Source organism: Diceros bicornis, chromosome 3 (assembly GCF_020826845.1).
Source record: "Diceros bicornis minor isolate mBicDic1 chromosome 3, mDicBic1.mat.cur, whole genome shotgun sequence".
In the NCBI taxonomy this organism is placed as follows: Eukaryota; Metazoa; Chordata; class Mammalia; order Perissodactyla; family Rhinocerotidae; genus Diceros; species Diceros bicornis.
In genome coordinates, this window is record NC_080742.1 from 42980735 (window position 1) to 42998273 (window position 17539).

General features: G+C 36.9%; 1 protein-coding gene across 1 annotated transcript in view; it reads left to right on the top strand.

Moving 5' to 3' along the window:
* The window catches only part of BZW2 (basic leucine zipper and W2 domains 2), a 61667-nt gene extending 47545 nt beyond the window's left edge, over window positions 1-14122 (top strand). Inside the window, exons 8-12 of the mRNA XM_058526654.1 lie at window positions 4411-4581; window positions 6632-6778; window positions 7825-7963; window positions 12608-12730; window positions 13644-14122. Of these exons, the coding sequence (XP_058382637.1) occupies window positions 4411-4581; window positions 6632-6778; window positions 7825-7963; window positions 12608-12730; window positions 13644-13672 (609 nt within the window). The 3' untranslated portion in view covers window positions 13673-14122. The remainder of the gene's footprint in view (window positions 1-4410; window positions 4582-6631; window positions 6779-7824; window positions 7964-12607; window positions 12731-13643) is intronic.
* The last annotated feature ends 3417 nt before the right edge of the window (window positions 14123-17539 follow it).

Sequence of the window (17539 nt, forward strand, 5' to 3'; positions counted from 1 at the left end):
TGGACATACTTAGCTATTTAAGAAAGCAAATAAGTTAATTATCGTTCATTTGAAGCTTAAGTTAATTATCGTTCATTTGAAGCTCCCATTATCATGATTGCTTGATTATATTTTTATTTCTCTTTGTATTTTTCAAAGAAAATCAAGAAAAATATTTTGTCCTTGTAATTTGTATCTGCTCCCCACTATTTCTTTCTGCTAGAAGCAACAGCTGTGCGGATAATAGAGATTCTCCAAGTGAAATTGCTTCTACAATTCTAGGACAAAGTTCTGTTTTTCTCTTCCAATGTGTTCCAGTGTGCAAGGGTGTCGGTCCATGGGATAATTCTGAAAACTGGCTCTTTTCCTAAAGAAAACCTGAAAATAATTTTAACTGTAAATACTTGTACTTTCAATCACTTAAAACTCCTTTGTCTCTTGAAGTTTATCTTAAAATAGCCCTATTTGCATTTTTAAAGTCTTTATACTACAATAAAGAAGATAAATCAAGAAGTCTAGATTCTAGTTAATTTCTGCCACTAATAATGGTTTTCATTCAGCTTATATCTACTGAGTGCCTACTCTGTGCTGGGCAAGGTTCTAGAGGCTGTGGAGCCAGTAGAGAACAGGATAGAAAAGTTACCTGCCCTCGTGAAACCTACCTTCTCATGGACTTGGGGTAGATCCCTGTATATCAAAGGAAAAGTCATAAAAAATAAGTGAATAGGTTGCTGTGCAGAGTGGAAGGTCATATGAAGGGAGCATATTCTTGTCCGTGAGTCTGTGGATTAGCTGTATCTTACCGAGGTCCCCCTGAGATCTACATGCCTTTTCATTCTGGGACCCAGGCGGAAGGAGCAGCTCCCATCTGGGCCATTCTGTCCTCTTGGCAGAGCACGGGAACACAGGAGACTGAAGTGAACTCCTCTGGTGCATTAAAAGCTCACCTTTTATTGGCCAAAAGAAGTCACTGAGAAGCCTGGCAGTGGGGTAGGAAAATTTAGTCCACTCACAGGCTCCTTTTCCACCCCTGCAGATAGACACAGTAAGGAGGGGCTTCTCTTAATACTCACTTAAAGAGAGGGGGTGAATGATTGAGAACAAAGATACAGTCTATTACAACTTGCCACAAAAGACCCAATTATTTCTTTCTTTTTCTTTTTTTTTTTGTGAGGAAGATCAGACCTGAGCTAACATCCATGCCAACCCTCCTCTTTTTCCTGAGGAAGACTGGCCCTGGGCTAACATCCATGCCCATCTTCCTCCGCTTTGTAGTAGGATGCCACCACAGCATGGCCTGACAAGTGGTGCATTGGTGTGCACCAGCGATCCGAACCCGGGCCACCAGCAGCGGAGCTCGCGCACTTAACTGCTACGCCACGGGGCCAGCCCAGTTATTTCTTAAAGCATCGTTCCTTAAAGATACCAATAGGTAGAGCTTGGTTAACTTAATTAAGTTACTTTATTAAAAAATTTTTTAGGGGCCGGCCCGGTGGCGCAAGCGGTTAAGTGCGCGCGCTCCGCTGCGGCGGCCCGGGGTTCGCTGGTTCGGATCCCGGGCGCGCACCGACGCACTGCTTGGCAAGCCATGCTGTGGCGGCGTCCCATATAAAATGGAGGAAGATGGGCACAGATGTTAGCCCAGGGCCGTCTTCCTCAGCAAAAAAAGAGGAGGATTGGCGGATGTTAGCACAGGGCTGATCTCCTCACAAAAAAAAAAAAAAATTTTTTAAATGTATTTCCTTTTTGAAAAATGCGATATCATATATTGTTTCTATGTCTACATGTATTTGGGTATGAGAAGCATAGGTGGCAGTTTCTACCAGAAACACTGTAAGTTCCATGAGGACAGGGGAATCATCTGTGCATTGGGACTAGGCCTGCCTGTTATTTGCTGACTCAACAAATGAATGAGGAACCAGAGGGTCAGTTCCACTGTCAAGGAGGAAATTCTTGTTTCATTAACACATACAACAAAATTCTTTCTGACTGCGCTAGTACATTTTAGGAAAAAATAGCATATTCTCAAAGTTTAGCAATTACCCACCTATGTGATACAGAAGTAAGAAAAATTAATAGCAACTCCGGGAAGAGAGAGGATGGGAGACATCATTCCCCATCAGTGGAATAGGGAACAATGCTCAAGATATTGGCCAGAAACTTTTCTAGGAGCTGAGGATATTAAAAGGAATCAAACACAGACCCTTGCCTTTCTGGGGCTTACTTTTTATTGCAGGGGAATGGGCAATAAACTAAATAAACAATTAAAATATGCGGTACAATAAAAAGTGAAAAGTGCTATGAGGAAAAAAATAAATAGGGCAGCACTAAGGAGTGTCAGTGTGGGGTGCAGTTTTCAGTGGTAGGGGAAGGCCTCCCCAATAAGGTGATGTTTGTGTAAAGACTTGAAGGAGGTGAGGGAGGAAGCTATCTAGATATATCCTGAAAGAGTATTCCAGGCAGAGGAAACAGAAAATGCAAAGGTTTTGAGGCATGACGTGTTGGGGACAGCAAGAGAGTATTTGGTAAGAGCGGGAGTGTAGGAAATCAGCTCAGAGATGTAGCACGTCCCATATCATCTAGGGACTTTGGTGTTTATTCTGACTGGGATGGGAAGCTTTTGGAAAATTCTCTGCAGAATTGTGCATAATGTGATTTAGGGTCTTAACAGGATCTCTCTGGCTGTTGTATTGGGAATAGACTGAGGAGCAAGGGAAGAAGCAGGGAGACCTTAATTGAGGGATGAGGTGATGGAAGTTTGTACCAGGGTAGAGTGTTTCTAACAAATGCAAACCATGTTCTAAGCCAGCAAATGTCATGATATGTTTTAGACTGACTTCACCTCAGTTTAATCTGAATAATAATTTTCAATATATTATGTATCATTCAGAAGGACCTTGGATATAGTTCATAAATAAGCCATGAATAATATGTTTGATGACATATTGCTCTGAACGTAACCTTGGATCAAACCTTGCAGTCACATTCTTCCTAAATAGAATACTCAATGTTGGCATGGAGTAATGGAATAAGTGTTGGCTTTGGAATTACACAGCTCTGTCCTCAAATATTCTGGCAGCATAATTTGGATCAAACTGCTTAACCTTGTTGAGACTTAGTTTATCCTCTATAAAAATTTTTACTTTACACAATTATGAGCAAAATGCCTACCACATCTTGATTCATAGAAGAAACTCAATTAAATTAGTTCCCCCCACCCCAAATTTGGAAGACCTTAAATGGTAGCACATATATCGGTGACCAAATTTCACTCTGATATGAAATGTTTGCTTTAGCATTAATGCATGTTTGATATCTGCTCCCCACAGCTCTGTTCTGACATTTTAAATCTCATGACTCAACAGGGGAGATTATGGGATGATGACATAGAGAATATTGAAATTCGAGCCATGATGTAGAAGCTATCTGATTATATCCTATACATGGTGGCAAACCTATTACAGATCTTTCTACTGAAATTTTTATAGGAGCCACATAACCATTGACCATGTATATGAAAATCTAACCAACATAAAAGTTTGGATCTATATTTTAGACTCTGCAACAGTCTGAAAAATGTGAGAGGTTTGAAAATTGCCTTTATTTCTTAGTTGGGTGTTAAAGTCACACAGGATTAGAACATGACTAAGTGTTACTGAGGCTCTGCCAAACTGTGTAAGGTAAAATGGAAATGAGGTAAAAATATGAGAGCAGCCATGCTGTATTGCTCTTTTTTTAAGTTTCCAACAAAATTATGTAATGAACTCTGAAGAGTTGGTAGAGTGGGTTTAGATTAGATCTCACCATGAGCTTAATTGAGAGCCATGTCATTAACAGATATAAGAAAATTCTCTTTAGCTCCTGAGCTAGTAGTTTAGAATAACAGCAGCATTTTCTCAGAATGTGAATAGAGGTCTTTGAGATGGTAATTATTTTTTCTAATTGTTGTTTTTCTAATATTATCTCAAATCTTTCATTATTAAAACTGACTTTTGTCTGTTAACTCATAGTTAAGGAAACTGTGATTAATGATTTCAGTTTTTTCTTGTCATTTTAAAACAATCCAAATATTATTCAAAATTGTCTTATTTACGTTTATTTAATTTAGCAAAGTTAGTTCTGTATTTACACATGCTATACTTTTATTAAAGTAAAAGAAAAAGTAAATAATGTTTCAAAATGAGTGAAGCTAGTTTGTGTAAGTTGCTTTTAGCAGTTTTTTCTCTTTGAAACTGCCTAATTTTAGAAGGTGCTTAGCAAATGTTCAAGAAATATACCCAAGATTTAGTCTTTTGGAAATCACTCCTTGTTCTTTTCCTCCAACTATGAGATATTCTAAGTGCCATTTTAATATGAAAATTTTGTCCTTTATGCTTGCTGAAATTTAAATAGCTTGTCATATAACAGTCTGTTTTTTCTTTTCTCTTTCAGGAACTCTTTCCAGTTAACAGACAGAGTGTGGATCATTTTGCTAAATACTTCACTGACGCGGGTCTGAAGGAGCTTTCTGACTTCCTGCGAGTCCAGCAGTCCCTGGGCACCAGGAAGGAGCTGCAGAAGGAGCTCCAGGAGCGTCTTTCTCAGGAATGCCCCATCAAGGAGGTGGGAGCCCATGGCTGGCATCAGGGCAAGACACATGAATGAGAGGAATAACAGACTGTGTAGCACAAGCTTTACCTCCCTTAAGGAGACTTCCCTTTGTTTATTGCTATGAACTTTACGCATTTGTTCATACCATTTAAATGAGCTTATCTGTCAAATAGATTTACCATCCACTCTCAGTATACCCCATTATATGGTGGTTTTTCCACTTTGTTGTAGATTATATAACATGTTAAGCATTTGGTTAGTGTTTGAAATCAACACTGGGTATTTTGAGCATCACCGAGAATGAATATGTAGGGTTATTTCTTTCTTTGATTTGAAGGAAAAAAAGGTTGATGATTTTGAATTCATTTCATGAGAAAAGAGCAGTTGGTCCAGTGGCTTGTTTGATCGCACTCACAATGGCTGTGTGATACCACATTTTGGTACTACATAATGTAAATCCTAGATTTTTGTATAGCTATGTATAAACATAGTTTGTATAGCTATAGTTCAGATAGCTAGGACTGTATCTTTTAAATTTATTTTTTAATTCATGCCTGGATAAAACTTCCTATTCAAACTTAAAATTTTTTTACATGATAATCCAAAAACTAAATTAAGAGTCCTTTCCTTTTGCCACTTACTCCTGAGTCCCTAACCCTTACCACCCTTCATGCTCTAAGCTCTGCAAGACACCCCATGTGGTTTAAGACTGGAGAATTCCAGGCTGATGCTATCTAGCAGATGGAGGTGTTGGAGCAACAAATATTCCTAAATGTCATGGCATTAAGGTCAGCAATATATTCAATAACAATTCCCCAAACAAGAACTTGGACATGATTTTCCATGGGGAAAAAAGCAAAACCAAAAAGCACCATGGTGCTTTTAGAGGCAGAGATGTCACCTTTCTTTGCAGCTTCCCCCAGCCAGCTCGGGGACTGGGACTTCCCAGTTCCTTCTCTTCTTGAAGTCTGCTTAACCTGCTGCTGACCCCGCTGCAACCCAGGCCAGCAAGAAAGAAAGCAGTATATTTTCACTAAAAAAGAAAAAGGGAAAAAAAAGTTAGACTACTCACAAAGTACTATACTTGAGATATGTTATAAGTTTTAATCACCTCTGAGGCCCTAACCTCTGTTTGTGTTATTATTTCAAGAGGAAGAAGATTTTTACAAACAAATTTTATATAAAATATATTATTAGGCAGATCTGTATTCTATACTGTCATATTTGAAGATAAATTTGCATATTTAAACATGATTCTAAGGGGAAAATAACCTGCTGAGTATTGCTGCATTGGTATGTTGCATATAAAAAATTACCTTTGCACTTTACAATTTATTTACAAATTAACTTTTCACTGAGATGGGGCATGAAGATCATCAAAAGTAATAATTAAAGAATGAATTGTGGATAATGGACATGTACAAACCCAAGACATTATCCATCAAGTGGTTTAAAGTTGAGGGTCAGGGCCAGCCCGGTGGTTAAGTGCGCGCGCTCCGCTGCTGGCGGCCCGGGGTTCGGATCCCGGGTGTGCACCCATGTACCGCTTCTCCGGACATGCTGAGGCCGCGTCCCACATGCAGCAACTAGAAGGATGTGCAACTATGACATACAACTATCTGCTGGGGCTTTGGGGGAAAAAATAAATAAATAAAATTATAAAGTAAAGTTGAGGGTCAGAGGTAGAAAATTCACAGCTGTGTTGCCTTCTTCAAACCCCAAGAAAGTCAAACTGGCTCGAGTAACCCCTGCTCTGCTGGACCCAGAGGGGTTCCTGCATGTAAAAGAATAACTCCTAAGGAACAAAGATTCTCTCTTATTTCCTATTATCCAGCAGCTCCTGGCCAGAGCTAAGCCTATTAATTTTTGGACTAAAAATAAATCTGCTTTGAGAACAAATCATTGTGTTTTTCCTCCCTCTTGTAATCTGAAAATATGTACCAGGATGGGAGGTACTGAGCAGAATACTTAACTGCCCCAAATCTGTTACTAACCAGGTACAGTGAGAGGGGAACTCCCCATCTGCCTGTGACTCTCTGACTCCTTTTTCCATGAAATTTAGGTGGTGCTCTATGTGAAAGAAGAAATGAAGAGGAATGATCTTCCAGAAACAGCAGTGATTGGACTTCTATGGACCTGTATAATGAATGCTGTTGAGTGGAACAAGAAGGAAGAACTCGTTGCAGAGCAGGCCCTTAAGCACCTGAAGGTACAGGGTCTTAACAAGGAACAATCTCAGCTGCAGGCCAACTGTAACTCTAACAGTGTGACAGATGGGTTCCAACGCAATTCACCCAGACTCAGGCCAAACTATGTTTCCTAATTTTTTCCTTTTCAAATTTGTCACTACCTGAAATGTTTCAGATATAAGAGCCTATGAAATATCTAAGGGTAAGTTCTTACCAAAAACAATGTCAGAAAATCCAAAAAATAGTCATATATTTAGTATTTCTCATTAAAGAGAAATATGGTCTAACTATTGGTTTTCTTTCTGTTCTACATGACAAAATTCTTAGTGAATATTTTTGTTTAAGTAAACTACAAATTGACATTAGAATTTGAAAAGTAACTGAGTGGTGAAGAAATCAACTAATTGTGTAAATTGTATATCTCGTGTGCATGGATACATATGTTTTTGCTTTTATTGTCCTCTTCCGATAAAACTATATTAAGACAAGTGGAAGACTTCAATCCTGCCTTCAGAGTTTACACTTGAATTGGAAAGTCAAAGACTACCTGGTATACATTAAAAATAACTCTCGATGTTTAGGAGAACAGAGCAGTGAGTGAACTATACAGGTTAAGTTGATCAGGGAAGGCTCCTTGGAGGAGATGTGTTAAACTGAGTAGGTCTTAGAGAAAACAATGGCTGTGCATCAGTGCCTAGAAGCCAAAGACATTGGGTACAAAGGGAACAATATGAACAAAACCATAAAGATGACCTATGAGGGGTCTGGGGAAGGACAACATCACCCTTTGTCATAATATCCAACAGACAGACATAGTAGCACAACAGTTATCTTTCATATAATCAGAATTTCATATTTGGTCTCTTCTTTTAGTGGGTAGAGTAAGAGAAATCTGATAAGATAGTAGGATAAAATACTCATTTTGATTGGATACAATATAGTAAGAAAATAATCCTAAAAGTGAATGTTTTCTAAGCAGATCTCCAGACTACTGTTATGATTAAAGTCTTGCTGGCCCTGTACCTCCCACAAAAGTTAATGGTTTTACTCCCCACTTCTGTTCCAGCAATACGCTCCCCTACTGGCTGTGTTCAGCTCCCAAGGCCAGTCAGAGTTGATCCTCCTCCAGAAGGTTCAGGAATACTGTTATGACAATATCCATTTCATGAAAGCCTTTCAGAAGATCGTGGTTCTCTTTTATAAAGGTATCCATCCATGTTGTTCCACCACTGTGTTTCTATGTTTTGTTGAAGCTCTTTGAGGGCTAGAGGAGGGAGTGAGGCAAAGGGGCACAGAGGGTTCATGCTAATCTTTGCAAGTTTAATGAGGCAGCCATATTATGTAGAGGGACAAAGTGCAAACTCCATATATGCATGGCCTTAGGAAACAGCTGGATTAGGCCCATGGGCACTTCTCATTGGTGGAATTTCCCAGAAGACTGATGATAAACTGGTTATTATTTTGGAGGGGGATGGTGAGAAAGAATGTAATTACATGAAGTAATTAGGTCTGTTTTTGAATTGTAAGGATTAGCTCTAACAACAATGATTATCAAAATGCTACATGTAGTATGTCCAGACCCTTTCAGGTATCATAAAGCTGACTTTAAAATTACTGAAATAATTAGCTTTTTACTTTGTATTTTAACTATTTGGCCCAGCCATACTCCTGTTTTCCAAAGAAATAGCTATTTTTAGATTTTCACATTTACTGTCTTTTCATTGTATTTATAGGGATTATGTTGCCATGACAACTGGCACTGCCTCTAATAAATTAATGCTATTAGGGTTTTAACTGAACTCAATCTCTATACCTATAGTATAAAAAAAATGATCCTGGACTAGTCCTTGGTCTGGTTTATGTAGTTTATGAGGGGTAAAAAAGAACACTTAAGAAATGCTACATTTTGAACATTATAAATTGCTTATTAGAAGTTACTGCAATCTTAAATGACAAAATATCAGAAAAAACTAAAGTATAAATTAATACCAGCCAATGTTTCTTTTCCTTTTGATGTGTTCTTAAATTTGTGTATTTTGAATGATAACTTGGGCATTTGGATTGTAAAAATTTTACATTATTGATTAATAGCTATTTTAAAAATGTTTAATAGCATTTCACTAAGAGTTTTAATTGGCCATCCAGATTCTTCAAATGCATTCTTCTTGCCCACAAGTGTTTGGGTAATATTTTACTTTCTCAGCCTTAAGGTATTCGGCACAATTTTTATATCAGTAGAATGGTAGAATGTGATGACTTCCAAGTCCCAATTGAAGTTCAGTAATTGGTGTTTTTGTCTGGCCAGATCTGAATTAGGTCCTCTTGAAGGTGGACATGAGATTGCAGTGTGCTAACACTAGGGCTAAAATGATAGCCAAGGTGACCCCTCAAACCCAACCAGCACGTCATATTGCCAACCCACCTACGGTACCCAGCACCCAAGAAAGAGAAGCAGGGCCCTCCCAGCCAGTGACCATTCTGTCCACGCTGGCCACAGCTGGCTCCATTTGTAAACTGGTAGAGAGACCTGAAAGCGAGGTTTCACATTTGCTTTGTGGATGGTCAATACTTTCCACTGCAGAGAAGCAAACTGTTTATAAACTAGTAACCTAAGCACACAATGCGCTTTCTTGTCATTTAATAGCTAACCCAACCAACTAAAGTTGGTGTCTCTTAACAAATTGTTTTTTTAACTGAGACATAGTTGTTTGAGCCTCATCTACAGGAGCACCTCATTTCATTGTTGTACCTAATGCTCACAAAAAAATAAACAAACTACTTTTATCAGTAATGGCATCTAGGTGGCATGTGAACTATTAAAACCTTTCTTCACACTTCTCATTTTAACCATTAATGCCTAAATTTTAAATTATAACTCTACAATTTGAGAAATGTTTAGTTTTTCTCAAGTTAATGAATTTGTCCACTATACATTTATTGAATGCATACTAGATGGCAGTTCTTATGTTAAATGCTGGAAATTAGATGAGCAAAATAGTCCCTGACTTCTTGAATTTCAGAATGTAGAAGAAAACCAAGAATTATAGTCACCATGTCAATTTCTAAAATGAAGCTCATACAGAGAGTGATGAGAAGTGGTAGGATGACAGAGGAAGGGTACCTAACACAGTTGAAGCTAACGCGGAAGGGGAAAGGAAGACTCTCAAGGTACGCAGATATTTCACCAGAGATGATGAAGCAGTTGGCCAGATAGAAGGGAGAAAAATATTTTTTAATCTGATGGAACTCTATGTGCAATAATAGAATATCTTCCTTTCTTGCTGTATTTTTACCGATATTCTATATTCCTAATAGGCATTTCTGGAAGATCCTAACAAACGCTTTGCCGTCTCCCAATTTTAATGAACTCTTCTCCCTACTTTTCATTAGAGAAAAAAAAAATCTGCCTCTTCATTCCTCAAGAAGGAGCTCCTTCCTTTTTAGCTTAGACTTTTCACTAAACAAAAGTTGAATTTCTTCTTAAACTTTTTGATGTTCATGCTTTGCCTCATAAGTTGTCCTGTGTAGTTGCTTCTGTCCCTTCTTTATTATCCCTGGTACTAGAAATTTGGTCTTGCAGGCAGGTATTTACAGTCATGTGCCACATAATGATGTTTTGGTCAAAGATGGACCGCATACATGATGGTGGTGCCATCAGATTAGTACCATATAGCCTAGGTGTGTAGTAGGCTATACCATCTAGGCTGTATAACTACACTCTAGGATGTTCAAACAACAACAGAATTGTCTAACAACCTGTTTCTCAGAACATGTCCTTGTTGTTAAACGATGCATGACTATATTACTAAATTAGGTTCTTCTAAGAATTCAGCTTTGCCCAGTTTGTCTGATTGTCAGTGAACAATGCATCTAATATGTTTTACCTATCATTTGGTATCCTCTTCACAAGCACTGTTGTTGACAAGCATTTTAGTAGTTGCATGGCCTCTTTCAGCCTCTGTGGGGCAATAAAACACAGGATGAGCTCTCAACCTTGGAAAGGAAAACCTCAGACAAATAGTATCGCTAACGTGCAGTCTAGATCAGCTTTCCAGGATGTAGATTGTATTATACACAATTCATTAAAGTGAGAGGAAAAACTAGAATTTCCTTTTCCATGTTTATCACATTTTTAGTTCTTTTTTGTTTGTTTTATAACATTAATAATAATAGTTTTATAGAACATGCATATAGTTTATAAACCAAAAAATATACATATGTTGGGTGTACATGCTCAAAATTGTCTTACTCATAGGGGAACATGATCAAAACAGTTTGGAAATTACTGATCTAAATCACAAGCATCTTAAAGATGTTGTAAAGACAAATTATATAAAAGAGACTTTTAAAATCCATGTTTGAGCTAATTAGTGTTCTTGAAAAATCTCCGCTAAGCCGTTTTGCACAATAACAAGTCGCTTTCTCAGGCTATAAACCCTATTCCTCACCTCTACAAAAGCTGGACTTTGATGGCAAGTGGGTAGGAAAGTTCTTTCATCATTATGAGTGGAGAGTGTAGAGCTAGAAACAGAAGTTAAAGACTAGAAGCTAAGGACACGTAATTCTGTAGGACTCCTAATTAAAACTTTTATATTCAGTCCTTATAAATGAATAAATCCAGACTTCCTCCTCCCTTTGCAAAATATAGTATATTTAATGATAAAAATAAAAACCATATTTTCTAAAACCAATTGTGCATTTTAAGCCAATTCAATCTCTTCAATTGAACCCAAGAGCCAATTATTAATTTTAGAAAAAGAAAAAAAACTTAAGGTTTTTGTTATGAAAAGGTCAGTGATGTTTTAAATGAAAACATTATCAAAATCATTTCTCTCATTTTCACAAATTAAAATTACATTTAAACTGCAAAAACATCATTAGAGTGATTTATCAGCATTTGTAATGGATTGGGCGGGCATTAGAGACAATAATAAATCTGTCTTATCTGTTTGCCATCTCATTTCCCACTCTGAAATCTGAAAAGACAAACCATTACAACATTGGCAGAGTATTTAGGCTATTATTTTCATATTCCCTATCTTATTCTTAAAATTAAATATTCTAAATTAATGGTAACTTGAGAGTATCAAGGCATATTTGTGGAATTTAAAGTTTTAGGTAGTAGATAGTTAATAGATAATACTTTTTGTTAGAAACCTGTAAGAAATCTATCTAATATGTCTCTGTTTTTCTCTTAATAGAGTACAAGGAAAACATTACTCTTGTGATTTAGTATATTATATTGTAGGAAAATAAATTAGCAATAGAGTAAATGTAGAAGTTTGGATTATGTGTGTATTGGTCCCATAATACACCCAGGAAGCTCATCTTTATATCTAATTGTTAATATCATTATTGTATCTTATCTACATGTTTTTCATTTGCCCTTTTTTCTCCTAAAAAAGTAAATCCTCTTAAAAGACCAGTCATTTGAGGTTGCTGCTTAATCAAGATATGTTTGAAGTTGGCAGGACACAGAGTGTTCTGAAATGCTGGAATTGCTGATTCATTTGCAAAATTACAAAATAACCCAGTTTCCTACCAGCAAATTAGCACTGTAAGAGATTTCCAGGTCCCGGTAGTGACTTACTTGCATACAGGCTTGCATTATGTCACGCCTGATGAGATGTATGTTGTCATCATCACTAAAGTATTTACAAAGCCAACTGCTAAAATATGGCACTATTCTACATGGAAACGAGCTTGGTTCCTGTCTTCTAAGTTTCAGATATGGATTTATTTTGTAACAGAGCATTTAATATTAAAAGTGATTGCTTTCTAAAACATGAAGTTGCTTTAAAACCTGACATTTAGGTAGTAACTTTGAAACCTTTGATATGAAATTGCAGCTGATGTGCTGAGTGAAGAAGCGATATTGAAATGGTACAAAGAAGCACACGTTGCCAAAGGCAAAAGTGTTTTTCTTGACCAGATGAAGAAATTTGTTGAGTGGTTACAAAACGCAGAAGAAGGTATGATTCCATTTAACAACTTTCGTGGCCATTTAGCAAATACTTTTCATTGTAATTCAAGATATCTACCTGTTCCAGAGATTTTTCTTGCTTTCCTAAAACTAAAGTGCTTGAGATGTCTTCCATATCACACATTTTGCCTAGCCCTTAGCCTTCCTTTCTGAAATCAAGGCAATGAAAAATTTCTAAATGGCAAAAAACAAAACAAAGTAAAAAAACTCTCTTAAATTCTTTACCTTAATGGAGGACAAAGAGGAAGAAATAATTAGCAAATGTGAAAGGAAAAAAATACATTTGGTTTAATCACACATTATTGGATTATATAGATTTTATAAGTACTTTTACCAGTTGACTGATATTTAAAATGGCAACACAAGGGATAATAATGGATGAGAGTGAATCCAACTAAGAATGAAAAGTTTATTTTAGGGGCAGCCTGGTGGTGTAGTAGTTAAGTTCGAGCACTCCACTTTGGCAGCCCTGGGTTTGCGGGCCGGATCCTGGGCGCGGATCTACGGACCACTCATCAAGCCGTGCTGTGGAGGCATCCCCTATACAAAATAGAGCAAGATGGGCACAGATGTTAGCTCAGGGCCAATCTTCCACGCAAAAAAAAAAAAAAAAAAGTTTATTTTAGGTGATTCAAAGAATAAAAGTAGTTATATTCTCCAGTAGTATTTAGGAGGATGTTGCATTTTTAGAAAGGCAAAGTTCATTTAAAAGCAAAAGGGGGCAAAAGTTTGCTATCTGCCCTCATATATAACTATCTTACTTAGTAATGGATGCCTAGGACAAAAATGTCTTGTGGGGGTGGGTAAGAGCAGGGAGTGGGTTAGAAACTCTTTCACGACCTTATTTAAAAGAATCCTAGAGGAAAAAAAAAGAAAACCTGACTTTCTTTCTTCTCTCCTAGAATCTGAATCGGAAGGTGAGGAAAATTAGATGGCTCAAGAAGCACAACACCTAGGTGACCACACCACACTGATCGGGAATGCTGAACCATTTGAGAAGAGAAACTTGGCTTCTGTTTTCACAAAGGAAAAAAAACTAGGATAGACTTCCCTTGTGCAGAGGGGGAAATGGTTTTTGTTTTTGTTTTGTTTTTAAATGGAGCCCTGAGGCATCAGCTGTTTTACTTGGGACTCTACCTCTCACTCACTGTATGCTAACTTAAAGCCATTCAACAAGGAGTCAAGTAGGAATCTGAAAGTAAATACTCAACAGACTCCTCTTTTTTAGCCGTATTTTTCAGGTACTGTGTGGTGAACGCCCCACTGGTGTCTATTACAGGGCCACTTTGGTAGTTGTGTATCTGCTCGTGTATGTGATTTGACAAACCAGTTTTTTAAAATAAATGGCTTTATAAAAATCTGGGGCTATATTTTTGGAGTTTGATTTCTTTACTGTACGTGACTTCTTGCGCAGATGACGTTCAGTGTTATGCTTTTTTTGCCCATCCAGAATTTTGAATGATTACATTTCTTGTCATCTATGAAAACAACACTGTTGGGGCTGGCCTGTGGCTTAGCGGTTAAGTGCGCGCGCTCCGCTACTGGCGGCCCAGGTTGGGATCCCAGGCGCAAACGGACGCACCGCTTGTCCGGCCATGCTGAGGCCACGTCCCACATACAGCAACTAGAAGGATGTGCAGCTATGACATACAACTATCTACTGGGGCTTTGGGGAAAAAAAGGAGGAGGATTGGCAATAGATGTTAGCTCAGAGCTGGTCTTCCTCAGCAAAAAAGAAAAAAAAAAAGAGGATTAGCATGGATGTTAGCTCAGGGCTGATCTTCCTCACAAAAAATAAATAAATAAATAAATGAATAAATAAATAAATAAAAAGAAAACAACGCTGTTCCTTTTATCATCATAAGTAATAAGTTTCAGTTATCTTTGTAGTAAAATAGAAATTGACCCAAAATATATGCATATTAGCACTAATACCAAGAGGCGATATTATTAATAATTATTATTACATATGTAAATATATAGTTCTACACTTCTCATCTTTTCCTCAGCTCTATTTCTTCTCTACTTAGAGTATGTAAGAGTTGAAAGAAAGGAAGAATACATTAGAAACTATGTTCACCAAGGTGCGATGTTTTCTAGTATCCTGTTTGTCTTCAGGAGGAAAAAGAAATCTTTTCCTTTATAACTTGAACACATACCTAAGTCTTTAACGTGATGGATTCCTCCCATCTTTTAAATACTAAACCTTTGATAAATGCCTTTCTTCTCATGTAGTTAAAACACTGTCAAGTTCTCTGTCCCAACAATGGACAGAGAAATATCAACTAGAATAGATAATTTTTGAAAAAATCATCTATGTGTAAGGATGTCATTTTCATTACACAGGAAATAATAAGGACAAGACAACTGTGGTCAAGAATGATTGGAAGTCATAGAATAAAGAGCTTTATGGCACCTTAAAGTGCTTAGCATACCCCTGGATGTACTTATATATTCTTTCCTAAAATGGATCTACTGGGTAATGCTCTATTTTTCATACTGGTTTTCCTTTCCAGTCTGCCTTTTCATAGTTGCCCTTGTCTTATTTTATAAAAGAAAGTATTAACTCATCCATCTCAATATGGTACCCTATCCCAGAGATGAAAACCATATGATACTAAACAAAGGGACAATTCTAGAATGCATTGCTCTTATAGGATAGTCCCTTGAGAGAAAAATCAGGAACTGAAGGGAAAGGTATCTGATTTCTTCCAGGCCAACAATTCATGGCAAGTCTGCATTATCTATCTACCCTTCCTCCTATCTAAAAATTAGAATTATGAAGTTACGTGGTAGTCACATCATAGAGTGCATATTAATGTGTTTGGCTGAAGTGAAAAAATGAAAAATTTTAATTGAAAAATAAATTTGGCCAACTAATTGGACAAGTGCTGACTGCCAATTAATATGGCAGACATATTCCATAAATTAAGTTAAATCTACATCCTAATATTTTGACAAAAATATATTTAAAGGTAAGATACTGAAAATTACATTCAATTTATGATAAAAGTTTTATGTCAACTTTTATGTTTTATATTTTTTATATTTATATTTAATTTTATATGTCAATATATAAGAGAGTTTTCCCTTCATTTTAGGGGATCAAAAGTAAAAAGAGAAGGCCGCTACATTAGAGGATATTTGACTTTGGCCCACTATTTCTAAGGTGACCAAACTGAGACCTAGAAAAGCTCAGAGTTGTCTAAGGTCATAGAGTTAGTGACCAAGATGGAACTAAAATTCCCATCTTCAGAGTTCCACACTTATGCTCTTTTTGTTCTACATTCTGCTATCAAATTATTTATAACGAAAATGTAAGTTTCTACAGTTCAAGCAAAAGTGTTTTTATAACTAGTACTTTTGTTAATAAACATCTGGAAAATCTATTTTCTAATCCACAAACTATAGAATTATAGAACTATCTAGAATCCATAAATTATAGAATACTAAATACCGAACATTTTCTAGCACAGAGGATTTTTCCTAAACAGAACATTAGATAGCGATCTTAAGGTAAGCAAGCATGATGGGAGGTGAGGGATGCTCAAACAGCAAAGACTTAATGAATTCACAAACCAAGTTGTTTTCTGAAAGACAAGTGTCTCTGTTTTCTTTTTTTTTTAAAAAAAAAACCTGTCCCAATTAAAAGGAGTTACATTAGTTATCTATTGCTACATAACAGATCTGGCAGCTTTAAACAGCAGACATTTCTTATGTCACAGTGTCTGCGGGTCAGGAATCTAGGAGCAGCTTAGGTGGTTCTGGCTCAGGGCCTCTGCTGAGGCTGTAGTCAAGCTGTTGGCTGGGAGGGACTTTGGTTATCTAAAGGCTGTGGGATCTGCTTCCACGCTGAGGGTCATTGGTAGGCCTCAGTTCCTTGCTGACTTTTAGCTGGAGACTTCAGTTTCTCATCACAGGGTCCTCTGCTTAGGCAGCCTGAGTGTCTCCATGATGTAACAGCTGGCTTCCCCCAGAATGAGTGGTCTGAGAGATAGGGTACCAGAGAGGAAGCCATCTTTAATAACCTAATATTGGAAGTGACATAACATCCTTTTTGCCACATTCTATTGGTCACATAGACCAACCCTGCTGTGATGTAGATGGGGACTGTATGAGGTGTGACTACCAGGAGGTGAGGATAATTGAGGGCCACCTTGGAGGCTGGTTACCACAGAGGTAAACATTGCACACATACTAGAATAGTTTCTGGATAGATTAAAAATCTTTATCTAATGTTAAAACAATGAAAGCACTAAAAGAAAATGTAGGAAATATCTTCATAATCTTGGCATGGGAAAAGCTTGACACAAAAGCCAAGAAAAAAAAATCTGATTATAAAAAGTTAAAATTTTTTCCACGTTGAAAGATAATAATGAATAAGAAACACCAAATGCATGCGGGTCAGTAGAGCTTCAGTAGATTGGAAGAAAATATTTTTGATAAAAATAACAATTAACAACAATACAATATAAAGAGCATCCATAAATCAATAAGAAAAAAAAATTGAAAAAATGCAAAAAGAGTATGAAGAGCCAATTCAAATGTGCAATTAACATGGAAAAGTGCTCAGCCTTACTGTTAATTGGAGATATGTGAAGTAATAAGATAAAATGTTTTACTCATTGTGTTGGAAAAGAATATTAAAACCATAATCAATGGTAGTGTGGAAAAAATGGGTTCTTTTCTTTTTACATGGCATTTTGAGTTAAAATTTGGCAATAAATATTAACATTTTTAAAATGCATATTCTTTGACTCAGCACATTCCACAGATGTACACACAGACATATGTGCAA